The sequence below is a fragment of the Palaemon carinicauda genome, chromosome 11, assembly GCF_036898095.1.
Source record: "Palaemon carinicauda isolate YSFRI2023 chromosome 11, ASM3689809v2, whole genome shotgun sequence".
NCBI classification, from domain to species: domain Eukaryota; kingdom Metazoa; phylum Arthropoda; class Malacostraca; order Decapoda; family Palaemonidae; genus Palaemon; species Palaemon carinicauda.
In genome coordinates, this window is record NC_090735.1 from 125613961 (window position 1) to 125627436 (window position 13476).

Consider the following 13476-nt stretch of genomic DNA (forward strand, 5'->3'; position numbering starts at 1 on the left):
TCGCGCGGGCGCGCAGGCGAGTGGGCAGGTAAATGAACACGTGTCCGAGGCGACGAACGCAAGCGATGGCGTGACGGCGAGGGATCGTGCTGCCGCGTAGGTGAAGAAGATCGCTGGCGATAATGACCGCGTGATGGTAAGCGATGGCGAGCAGCATGTGTAGGTGAATGATCGCGTGAAAGGGTGCGATGGTGATCAGCATCCGCAGGAGGGCGATCGTTCAGGGTTGTGCGATGAGGAGCAGCATGCGTAAGCGGGCGATCGTGCAGGGTTGTGCGATGGCGAGCAGCATGCGCAGGTGAATGATCGCGTGAAAGGGTGCGATGGTGATCAGCATCCGCAGGAGGGCGATCGTTCAGGGTTGTGCGATGAGGAGCAGCATGCGTAAGCGGGCAATCGTGCAGGGTTGTGCGATGGCGAGCAGCATGCGCAGGTGAATGATCGCGTGAAAAGGTGCGATGGTGATCAGCATCCGCAGGAGGGCGATCGTTCAGGGTTGTGCGATGAGGAGCAGCATGCGTAAGCGGGCAATCGTGCAGGGTTGTGCGATGGCGAGCAGCATGCGCAGGTGAATGATCGCGTGAAAGGGTGCGATGGTGATCAGCATCCGCAGGAGGGCGATCGTTCAGGGTTGTGCGATGAGGAGCAGCATGCGTAAGCGGGCAATCGTGCAGGGTTGTGCGATGGCGAGCAGCATGCGCAGGTGAATGATCGCGTGAAAGGGTGCGATGGTGATCAGCATCCGCAAGAGGGCGATCGTTCAGGGTTGTGCGATGAGGAGCAGCATGCGTAATCAGCATCTGCAGTTGAGGGTCGCGCGATGGCGATGAGCATCCGCAGTTGAGGGTCGCGCGATGGCGATGAGCATCCGCAGTTGAGGGTCGCGCGATGGCGATCAGCATCCGCAGTTGAGGGTCGCGCGATGGCGATCAGCATCCGCAGTTGAGGGTCGCGCGATGGCGATCAGCATCCGCAGTTGAGGGTCGCGCGATGGCGATCAGCATCCGCAGTTGAGGGTCGCGCGATGGCGATCAGCATCCGCAGTTGAGGGTCGCGCGATGGCGATCAGCATCCGCAGTTGAGGGTCGCGCGATGGCGATCAGCATCCGCAGTTGAGGGTCGCGCGATGGCGATCAGCATCCGCAGTTGAGGGTCGCGCGATGGCGATCAGCATCCGCAGTTGAGGGTCGCGCGATGGCGATCAGCATCCGCAGTTGAGGGTCGCGCGATGGCGATCAGCATCCGCAGTTGAGGGTCGCGCGATGGCGATCAGCATCCGCAGTTGAGGGTCGCGCGATGGCGATCAGCATCCGCAGTTGAGGGTCGCGCGATGGCGATCAGCATCCGCAGTTGAGGGTCGCGCGATGGCGATCAGCATCCGCAGTTGAGGGTCGCGCGATGGCGATCAGCATCCGCAGTTGAGGGTCGCGCGATGGCGATCAGCATCCGCAGTTGAGGGTCGCGCGATGGCGATCAGCATCCGCAGTTGAGGGTCGCGCGATGGCGATCAGCATCCGCAGTTGAGGGTCGCGCGATGGCGATCAGCATCCGCAGTTGAGGGTCGCGCGATGGCGATCAGCATCCGCAGTTGAGGGTCGCGCGATGGCGATCAGCATCCGCAGTTGAGGGTCGCGCGATGGCGATCAGCATCCGCAGTTGAGGGTCGCGCGATGGCGATCAGCATCCGCAGTTGAGGGTCGCGCGATGGCGATCAGCATCCGCAGTTGAGGGTCGCGCGATGGCGATCAGCATCCGCAGTTGAGGGTCGCGCGATGGCGATCAGCATCCGCAGTTGAGGGTCGCGCGATGGCGATCAGCATCCGCAGTTGAGGGTCGCGCGATGGCGATCAGCATCCGCAGTTGAGGGTCGCGCGATGGCGATCAGCATCCGCAGTTGAGGGTCGCGCGATGGCGATCAGCATGCGCAGGTGAGCTAGTAGCTGGCGAACCATGTTCCTTCAGAAGTGTTGGAGAACGTTGGCGTGCCAGCTGTAACACACGTGGGCGATCCGGAGATCGCTGGCGAGCTGATGATCGCTGACGAGCTGATGATCGCTGGCGAGCTGATGATCGCTGACGAGCAGAAGGCTACGCGTGGAAGCCTGCGCAAAGAAGAAGTCCTTGACCCCGACCTGAACCGAAGTTCTAGATCGCGAGGGCGAACGTGGGCGCACAGGGCACGTAACAGGAACCGCAGGGAAGATCATCTTGAAAGCGCTGACGAACAGGAGAGCGCTGATGAGCAGAAGGGCGCGCAGGGAAACCCTGACACGCAAGGGAAGAACCCCCGTGGGGGCAACCCTTTGCCCCGAAGGAATCGTTGTCCGCCGGGAGACTGATGTCCGTCGGAAGACCGCTGTCCGTCGGGCAGACCGTTGTCCGTCGGGAAGACCGTTGCCCGTCGGAAGACGAGATCAGACTGCTGTCCATCTGCACCAAGGCGGAAGATCGAGAAAAAAGGAGTGTAGGCTGCAAACGGAGATCCAAAAGGGCGCCTCAAGCACCCTTATAGGGAGATGAGAGGCCCTTACGACGAGGCGGACGGAGGGCCTTACGGCGAGGGAGGCCAACAGCAACAGAAGAAACCTCCGAAGAGGAGTCTCTATGAGTGTACTCTCTCGCGAACGAAAGAGAAACACTTCGAGGAAGAGACTGGTCAGCCAGTGACCTAAAAGGAGCAATCCTCCGAAGAGGAGCTCCTGCAGTTGCCCAGCCCCTTGAGCGAAACTGCAGGTGCGACCGCTCAGCACCAAGAGCATAGTCGCACGAAAAAAAGGCAAGAGAAGAACCCCCCAAAAGGAGAAAAACTCAAGCCTGGACAGGAAAAACTTCCCTCGGAAGGAAAGTTATCCGCCCAAGGAGGCAAGCCTCCTGACTGTTCTAAAATGAACTGGAGAGCTGTCCGTCGACACGGGAGTACTACCAGTAGAAGGAGACACGCCCCTGACGAAAATACAAGGGGGGAGGCAGCAACAGCCGAATCCCCAGGACTCAACCAGACAGCTCACACCGTTGCTATATTACAGAAACGAACTAGATCGGTAACTGTAAAAAAAATAAAACAAATAATATTAGTACACATTCATTCCCCCGGGAAGGCTCCGAAGAGGAATCCCGAGGGAAAGGAACAAGAATTACACAACAGGCACGTGCCCTCACAACCACTTACACTCGCGGAAGGAGAGCTGTAACCAAAACAGAATTATAACAATTATAATTATGTAACTATGTAATTATGTAATTAAAAAATGAATGAACACTAAAGAAAGAACGAAAACCCCGAAAGGAATCGTTCTACAAGCTGAAAAAAACAACTACAATTAGATTCATAACTAATTGATACAAACGTACGCGTAGCAACCCCCCACACGGAAAGGAAGCTAGGCTACAAGGGCGTAGTAACACGTAGTAAAAGGGTGAACGACCTCAAGAGAGAGAGAGAGAGAGAAAGACATAAGTCAAACTCGATCGCCACCCATAAAATACGCCGTGGTGGCCTAACTGCCGAGGCCTCCACGTAGATATCGTACACTACACACACACATCTGAAAAGGAAACTTACTTATTTCTATACTCAAATATATATACAAACATGAAAACATGTTTACATATAAATTGAGTAAAAGAAAAGTAAGCGATTAAGTAAAGACAAAACAGACAATGGCTGCCAAGCGAGGACCAAGACAGAGACGTCTGTCACAGTCCGAGCCAAAAGTGAAAGTGAGTATTCACGTGTGTGTGAGGGGGAGGAGGGGTAGCTAGCTACCACTCCCCTACCCCCCCGCTAACTAGCGCGGGGGGTAATACACCCTCGTTAAATTCTAATGGCTCGCCATTTCAGCTACGCTAAAAGTAATAACCCTTTGTAAATAGCGTGGTTTGTATTTCGGTTACGGAACAAACCAGAATTATTGTACTTCACCAAAGGAACAGCAATAATCAGCAAAAAATCGTGGAGAATATCCAACCAATGTCGCCGCTAGCGCTGGCAGGGAAGATATGAGGGCCCATGGAATGGTCTCTATGTACCTTGCTAAGGGCTCGCATGTAGCACACCTCGCTATCCAATCGGCGATTGGCGCAAGTTTTGAATTTTTCTGCCGGGACGTCAGGGACGTAAGCTATATATATAACCACCAGGTAATTCTTGTGTTTAAAATCAAAAAACCATTTAGTCTTAAAAAACAAAAAATAGCTTTGAAAGTAACTGCCATATGATCCATAATATAAAATATTTCTAGCCAAAAAGGCATGCATTTGTATATAAAAACACGAAAAAAAAAAGGAATTTACGTGAACCAACCTCCTCAAGGATTCGTCAGATATCTTGTTGGCGTCCCAGTTATAATTTGAAAAGCAAACAGCTGAAAGAAGGAAACGTTTCCCTTTCGTGATTAGTAACCGTCGAATGCTTTTCAGCCATAGTTTAGCAGCCTGTAATGAAAGGTTATAAAATACCACAATGATTATTTCTGTGCTCTAGTGTTCCACAAAAAATTATAATTTGAAAAACAAAAAAGGTTAAAAGTGACATTCGGTAAACACCTTTACTTATAACTGAAGTTTATCTTAATTTTGTTACGAAATTTAACCTTTAACCCTTTTACCCCCAGGCTATTTAGATTCCAACCCTTAACCCCCAGGGGGTTATTTTTTTCCCAGCACATTTTGCAGTATATTTTTTTTAAATTGCTCTAACAGCCTTAATTTTTGTCATAGAGAGGTCAGGTTGGTCTCATTCTCTTGGAATATGCCTGAATTTTCTCAAAAAATTATCAAAAATATGAAAAAAATAATTTCTATAGCATTTTTTTGCAAGGACGTACCGGTACGTCCATGGGGGTAAAGGGATGGCTTTTGTGAAGCGTACCAGTACGTCCTTTGGGGGTAAAAAGGTTAAAAATATATAGAGTATTTCATATACATTAAAATATTTTGCGTCAATAGGCGTAGGAGGTGATGATGATGATGATGAAAATATTTAACATTACCTCTTCACCCCAAAGACGAGAATAAGCAGAATACAGCTGCAATCCGCGGCGAATTCTCTCAGCTGTTTGAACTTCAAACTGACGTGTGACCAATCGTAATAACACTCGAGCTAGTTCTCTTAATTCCTCAAGTGCTTGTATATGTCGTCCCTGTCCAACAAGAAAAATCCAAATGCTTGTGCTCGTTTTACCAACGCCTGGAAAATACATACACTTTCATGAGTTACAAAATACAATAAACACCAATAAAATATGTATGAAACATTCATAAAACATCTAAGTAAATAAAATCACAAATTTTTAAAAGTAATTTGTATTTTCCCTACTATACAAACCGGCATCCTTTATTATTATTATTATTACTATCCAAGCTACAACCCTAATTGGAAAAGCAAGATGCTATAAGCCCAGGGGCTCCAATAGGGAAAAATGGCCCAGTGAGGAAAGGAAATAAGGAAATAAATAACTGAAGAGAACAAATTAACAATAAATCATTCTAAAAAAAGTAATGTCAAAAGAGATATGTCATATATAAACTAGGAGGATAGATAACAGCAATGCTCGAACACAGCAATTAAAGTTATAACGAGGTATAAATAACAGCCAGGTAGGCACCTATCGATAGTGGGGAGGCAACACTTCTCCCCCATCTCACTGAGAACTCACTCACATGGAAGCCCTGAGACTTTCTCGTGGGATGGTGATGGCAGGAAAATTTGAGTAAAGATCTCAGGTTTGCACAGTTAGGAAAAATACCAGTTACTTTGAAAAGTTTTTGATTTGTTCCTATATAAATCCAATTCATCGTCCTTTACCTATGAATCTCATTCTTAGGTAGAAGGAAGTCCTATTTCCAACTGGCTCAAAACATAAGCCTGAAACTCAAAACTAGAGCATCTTGGATGCTGAAAGAGTAGGGCTTCCTTGCACCTCTTAAATCCCAGAAGGGGAAAGGGGAATCAGTGGGTTTCATGGCTCCACGTAAGCATTATAGAACTTTTCTCTGAAGAAGAAATATCTACTCCCTTTACTGCTGAAACAGAGCAGAGTTCCTACTTCCGGGGGCTAGAACAAAAAGTCAGAGATAATGGAACAGAGGCTCCGATAAGAGAGACCACTCCCACAACACCAACCATAAAAGACATTGCACTTGCCCAGGTATACTGCTGATGAAGATCTACGGAGATATCCAGACATCAGTTGTGCTGTCTCTCCCGCTAAAGCCTTTCTCAGAGATGCTGAATAGCCTCCATGTGTGAAGATGAAGGGATCCCGCTACACTACGATAGATCCTGGCGTGAGAGCAGGATATTCTTATCAATAGGTTCAGCGTGTCTCGAATTTGGTTTAGGACCCTTTGCAGTAGGCAAAACAGCGGAAAAGCATAAGCAACGAGGTTGTCCCATGGATGCTGGAACGCATCCTCGAATGCTGCTTGCGGGTCTGGAACAAGAGAGTAAGTAAATCGGAATCTTGTGGTTCAGCGATGTCGCAAATAGAACCCCTGTCAAAGAACCCCACAAAATCAGGATCTTGGTCACTATCCAATGACATAAAGACCATTCTCACCAAGCTAGAGCATCTGAGTCTTCCTGCTCAACATCAGGATGATCCGCTCTTCTTAGCAAGGATCGGGAAGGAATCCAGGAAAGGTCTCCAATGGTGGCAGAAGGAATCATTAGTACTTGAAAGTATGCATCCTTCACATCCACTGAATGCATAAAGTTTCCCTCTTCGATGGAAAACAGTACAGACCGCACTGTTTTCATTCTAAACTCTGTTTGACAAACAAACTTGTTCGAAGGAGAGAGGTCAATGACTGGTCTCCAGGCTCCAGTCAACTTTTCCACCAGGAAGAGCCAACTGCAGAACCCTGGAGATTCATCTCGAATGACTTTAAACGAGTTCTTCTCCAACATCCCCTCCACCTTCGTTCTCAAGGCTAATGCTTTCAGTGTTGTTGGATGAATGGACGGGAACTATCGGTATGTGCAATGGGGGGGGGGGGGAGACTGTCTTGAAAGGAAAGTAATTAACCATCCCGAAGAAAACTCACTATTCAAGGCTTGGCCCCATGTCTACCAAGTTGCCTACTGGCGAGACAAGCATCCCACTACTTCCGGCAGTGAGAGAGGGGAGAAATATTTCGTAAATATCTACTTATACACATATCAAGATAACTATGGCAAAATATGGTTTTCAGATGTATTTTACTGAGTTTTAAATGTTTTATATACATTTTTACCAGACATTCATAGGTTTTGAATAAAGGCATATTTTCCCTTACATTTGCCATTAAAAAGTTATCAAAACCCATATATGTAGTTTTCTATGACACTGTGTGATGTGACATAAAGTTGATTTGTAAGAAAATCAAATCGATATGTTCCCACACTTAACCTAACTTAGATTGCTGCATCCCTACTTACAAAAGAGGCTACACTCTACTTATGAACCCCCCTCTTGCCATAAGCTGTCAAAGAAAAATCAAAGTATATCTATATTGATAAAGCCAATGAAGTTGTAGTTTTCTAACACCTAAATAGTTTCCCAAGTAAATTTATCTCTTGAAGTGAAAAATGTTATTTTCATTAGTAAAATAAATTTTTTAATATACTTACCCGATAATCATGTAGCTGTCAACTCTGTTGCCGACAGAAATCTACGGTAGGGATACGCCAGCGATCGCTATACAGGTGGGGGTGAACACCACAGCGCCATCTGTGGTCAGGTACTCCAGTACTTCTTGTCAACACCACCTCAATTTTTTCCTCGGTCCACTGGTTCTCTATGGGGAGGAAGGGTGGGTCAATTAAATCATGATTATCGGGTAAGTATATTCAAAAATTTATTTTACTAATGAAAATAACATTTTTCAATATTAATCTTACCCGATAATCATGTAGCTGATTCACACCCAGGGTGGTGGGTGGAGACCAGCATACATGTTAACAAAGAAGCTAAGTATCCCGTATTTTATTTTATTAGTTATTCAAAAATAACATAAAATAAATAAGTACCTGGTAAGGAAGACGACTTGAACCATTACTCTGCCTTTATTAAGTACGTCTTCCTTACTGAACGTAGCGGTCCTCTTAGGATGCTGAACGACTCTTAGGTGCTGAAGTATAAAGGGCTGCAACCCATACTAAAGGACCTCATCACAACCTTTAACCTCGGCGCTTCTCAAGAAAGAATTGACCACCCGCCAAATCAACAAGGATGTGGAAGGCTTCTTAGCCGACCGTACAACCCATAAAAAGTATTCAAGAGAAAGGTTAAAAAGGTTATGGGATTATGGGAATGTAGTGGCTGAGCCCCCGCCTACTACTGCATTCGTTGCTACGAATGGTCCCAGGGTGTAGCAGTTCTCGTAAAGAGACTGGACATCTTTGAGATAGAATGATGCGAACACTGACTTGCTTCTCCAATAGGTTGCATCCATAACACTCTGCAGAGAACGGTTCTGTTTGAGGGCCACTGAAGTAGCCACAGCTCTCACTTCATGTGTCCTTACCTTCAGCAAAGCAAGGTCTTCTTCCTTCAGATGAGAATGTGCTTCCCTAATCAGGAGCCTGAATAGGTAAGAAACTGAGTTCTTAGACCTTGGAAGAGAAGGCTTCTTGATAGCACACCATAAGGCTTCTGATTGTCCTCGTAAAGGTTATGACCTTTTAAGATAATACCTAAGAGCTCTAACTGGGCAAAGTACTCTCTCCAGTTCGTCCCCCACCAAGTTGGACAGGCTTGGGATCTCGAACGACTTAGGCCAAGGACGTGAAGGAAGCTCGTTTTAGCAAAAAAAACGAGCTGCAAGGAACATGTAGCCGTTTCAGATGTGAAAACTATGTTCCTGCTGAAGGCGTGGATCTCACTTACTCTTTTAGCTGTTGTCAAGCACACGAGGAAAAGAGTTTTTAATGTGAGGTCCTTAAAAGAGGCTGATTGGAGAGGTTCAAATCTTGATGACATAAGGAACCTTAGGACCACGTCTAGATTCCAGCCTGGAGTGGACAACCGACGTTCCTTTGAGGTCTTAAAAGACCTAAGGAGGTCCTGTAGATCTTTGTTGGTGGAAAGATCCAAGCCTCTGTGGCGGAAAACCGCTGCCAACATACTTCTGTAACCCTTAATCGTAGGAGCTGAAAGGGACCTTACGTTCCTTAGATGTAACAGGAAGTCAGCAATCTGGGTTACAGTGGTACTGGATGAGGAAACTGCATTGGCCTTGTACCAGCTTCGGAAGACTTCCCCTTTAGACTGATAGACTCTGAGAGTAGATGTCCTCCTTGCTCTGGCAATCGCTCTGGCTGCCTCCTTCGAAAAGCCCCTAGCTCTTGAGAGTCTTTCGAAAGTCTGAAGGCAGTCAGACGAAGAGCGTGAAGGTTTGGATGTACCTTCTTTACGTGAGGTAGACGTAGAAGGTCCACTCCTAGAGGAAGAGTCCTGGGAATGTCGACCAGCCATTGCAGTACCTCTAAGAACCATTCTCTCGCGGGCCAGAGCGGAGCCAACCAACGTCAGCCGTGTCCCTTTGCGAGAGGCGAACTTCTGAAGTACCCTGTTGACAATCTTGAACGGCGGGAATGCATACAGGTCGAGATGGGACCAATCCAGCAGAAAAGCATCCACGTGAACTGCTGCTGGGTCTGGAATCGGAGAACAATACAACGGGAGCCTCTAGGTTATCGAGGTAGCGAACAGATCTATGGTTGGCTGACCCCACAGGGCCCAAAGTCTGCTGCAAACATTCTTGTGAAGGGTCCACTCTGTGGGGATGACCTGACCCTTCCGGCTAAGGCGATCTGCCATGACATTCATATCGCCCTGAATGAACCTCGTTACCAGCGTGAGCTTTCGATCTTTTAACCAGATGAGGAGGTCCCTTGCGATCTAGAACAACTTCCACGAATGAGTCCCTCCCTGCTTGGAGATGTAAGCCAAGGCTGTGGTGTTGTCAGAGTCCACCTCCACCACCTTGTTAAGCTGGAGGGACTTGAAGTTTATCAAGGCCAGATGAACCGCCAACAGCTCCTTGCAATAGATGTGAAGTGTCCTTAGCTCCTGATTCCATGTTCCCGAGCATTCCTGTCCGTCCAAAGTCGCACCCCAGCCCGTGTCTGATGCGTCAGAGAAGAGACGGCGGTCGGGTTTCTGAACAGTCAAAGGTAGACTTCCTTGAGAAGAAAGCTGTTCTTTCACCACGTGAGAGTAGACCTCCTCTCTTCGGAAACAGGAACTGAGATCGTCTCTAGCGTCATGTCCTTTATCCAGTGAGCCGCTAGATGAAACTGAAGGGGGGGGAGGTGGGGTCTCCCTAACTCGATGAACAGGGCCAGCGATGAAAGTGTCCCTGTTAGACTCATCCACTACCTGACTGAGCATCGGTTCCTTCTCAGCATGCTCTGGATGCAATCTAGGGCTTAGTAGATCTTTGGGGCCGACGGAAAAGCCCGAAAAGCTCGACTCTGAAGATCCATACCCAGGTAGACAATGGTCTGGGATGGGACGAGCTGGGACTCCTCAAAATTGACCAGGAGGCCCAGTTCCTTGGTCAGATCCATAGTCCATCTGAGAATCTCCAGACAGCGACGACTTGTGGGAGCTCTTAAAAGCTAGTCGTCTGACGGAGTCGGACACAAGATCATGGTACTGCTGCACAGTCTGTGAACTGTCAACCATGGGGAAGCGAGGAAGTACAGTGACAACCCGAAGCTGTCTAGACTGTCTGGGTCGTACAGACAACTCCTTATCGGGTTGCTGAGGTTGCCGCACTGCGTCACAACAAGTCACTTCTGCTGGTTGTTGAACGTCTTCCCAGTGACACACTGACTCCGTAAACAAAAAATCCTCTAACAAGGACTAAGCTTGGACTGCATGTCTTGCAACACAGCTCAAGGTCTATGGGAGCAAGTGTGGTAACAGACGGGGTTAGCGACTGAAGTGGAACCATTACCCTCCCTGGAAGCATGTTATGCTTAAATAAAAGTCCATAGGAGGCTAAGCAGCTAAAGGCTCCTCTCCAAATGACAGAGTCCTCAAGGGAATATCAGAAGGAGGGAGAATAGCACTTTCTCATCTACAGGAACCATATCCGAGAAAAGCTAAGTTCTCTCAGTGAGGGTTTCACTGGTGCAAAAGCAGCAGACTAGAAGGCAACGTTATGAAACTGCTTGACAGTCTAGTGAGTTGGCAACAACCAAAGATGTGTGACTGAGAAGCATGCGGTAAGGTATGCAGAGCATGCTGTATGCGGAGCATGCTGTATGTAGAGCATGCTGTAAGGTAAGCAGAGCATGTTGCATGGCGTGCGGCTTATGCTGCATGGGATGAGACTCATGCTGCATGGTATGAGGCTCATGCTGCATGGGATGAGGCTCATGCTGCATGGGATGAGGCTCAAGCTGCAAGGGAAGAGGCTTATGCCGCATGCGTTGAGGAGGATGCCGCATAGTATGAGGCTCCTGCCTCATGGGTTGAGGCGGCTGCCGCATAGCATGAGGCTCCTGCCTCATGGTTGAGGATGCCGCCGCATAGCATGAGGCTCCTCATAGCATGAGACTCCTGCCTCATGGGTTGAGGAGGATGCTGCATAGCATGAGGCTCCTCATAGCATGAAGCTTCTGTGAGGTTCCTGCCTCAAGAGTTGCGTCTGCCTCAAGGGTTGAGGAGGTAGCTGCGCAGAGAGAGGCTCATGCTGTGAAGAATGCGGTTGCTGCATGCGTTGAGGCGGCTGTCTCATAGCATGAGGTTCCTCAAGAGTTGAGGCTCTCAAGAGTTGAGGTTCTTGCCTCAAGAGTGGAGGTGGCTGCCGCAAGAGTTGAGGTTGCTGCCTCAAGGATGGTGGAGGTTGCCGCAACGCAAGAGGTTGCTGCATAGCGCTGGTATCTGGCAACTCCCAATGCGGCAGCTCACGCGTGGAGGTAGGTTGAGGAACCTCAACATCATACGTCTGCGCAGAGGTGGAGTTGAGGTTGCTGCCTCGAGGATGGTGGAGGTTGTCACACCGCAAGAGGTTGCTGCCTCGAGGATGGAGGAGGTTGTCACAACGCATGAGGCTCCTGCCTCAAGGGTAGAGGAGGTTGCTGCAAAGCATAAGGCTCCTGCCTCAAGTGTTGAGGAGGTTGCCGCGTGGCAAGAGGCTCCTGCCTCAAGGAAAGTGGAGGTTGCTGCACAGCGCTGGTATCTGGCAACTCCCAATGCGGCAGCTCACGCATGGAGGTAGCTTGAGGAACCTCAACATCATACGTCTGGCAGGCTGGACTGCGTAGAGGTGGAGGAGCGCTCGCAGGAGGAGGTGTGTTAACCTTCTCTGCCTGAAACTCCTGCATCAACACCGCAAGCTGAGACTGCATTGTCTGCAGCATAGACCACTAGAGTTTAAGAAAGACAACAACAAACGGAGCTACTGTCCGTTGAGACTGAGGGTCTAAAACAGCTGGTGCGGCAACAGACGGAGTTACTGCCTGTTGCGATACCACCTTGCCTCTCTGGGAGGTGTGCAGTTGTCGTACTGCAGCAAGTCCGAACTGACCCAGTGCTAATGGCATCACCTAGGAGTTGGACTTGCGCGGAAGGGACCGACTTGCACTTAAAAGCTGCAAGATTTGGTCCATGGTTTCTTACGAGAAACCTCTTCCGCAGACGAGGAATAAATGGGCTCTCTCGTCTTTGTGTGGGTGGGGCGATCTCACGTCGGCAAACGTGTGTAGATACGTCCGAAACCACGGAGGGAAACGTCTGTTCGTCGATCAAGGCCTGCTGAACCCATAAGTCCTTCGACATTACTTCTCCCCTGGGCTTGGGAGCTTGTAAGAGGTCCCAGACTAGGCGAACAACTGGCACGAACAGACGAACCCTCGAACGCAACACTGTAACACTTTGCGCTTATCACTTAATCACTTTTGATTTTCTGTTTGCACTTATTTCACTGAACTCGAAACTAAGTGGTTTGTACCTGAAACACGCAATTCTATCCTTCCTTAAAAGTTAGTAATTGCGAAAACAGAATTACAATGTAACAGAAAAAAATATAATGAAAGATAAATAATTCAGTGGCTGGAAAGAGACTAAACACTAGATCAAATAAACTACGTTTAAAATCTCTCACCGCATAAAGCTTGAGAACAAGAATAAAACTCTAGAAACGTTTACCTTCTTCCCCTAAAGAGACTAGGGAGAAGAGCAAAAACGATAACAACGTTACTCGCTTGAACGAAACGTTTATCCTCCTCTCTCGCCCTCCGTCTCTATCTCTCTCTCTCTCTCTCTCTTGACTTAGCACCTGAGAGAAGAGCCCAATATATATATCGTTAAAACATATTATTGTTAAAGGAAAAAAACTGAAAGATTTCCCAAATAAAAAGTTCCTTATTAGAATTAAAACCATTTAAGCTAAGAAAGAATGAACAAAACGCTAGAATCGGTTTACTCTACTGCAACGTGACACCGTGATAGACTCTCTCTCTATCGTAACGATAGAGCG

At 48.1% G+C, this 13476-nt stretch overlaps 2 protein-coding genes across 2 annotated transcripts in view; one reads left to right on the forward strand and one right to left on the reverse strand.

The window, feature by feature from the left end:
• tkv (thickveins) overlaps nt 1-13476 on the forward strand; it is a 109484-nt gene that overhangs the window by 54813 nt on the left and 41195 nt on the right. The gene's annotated exons all lie outside the window — the stretch shown is intronic.
• The window catches only part of LOC137650183 (uncharacterized), a 45747-nt gene that overhangs the window by 30254 nt on the left and 2017 nt on the right, over nt 1-13476 (reverse strand). The window contains exons 2-3 of the mRNA XM_068383356.1: nt 4992-5188; nt 4304-4434 (exon numbers count right to left, since the gene is read on the reverse strand). Coding sequence (XP_068239457.1) covers nt 4304-4434; nt 4992-5188 — 328 coding nt within the window. The remainder of the gene's footprint in view (nt 1-4303; nt 4435-4991; nt 5189-13476) is intronic.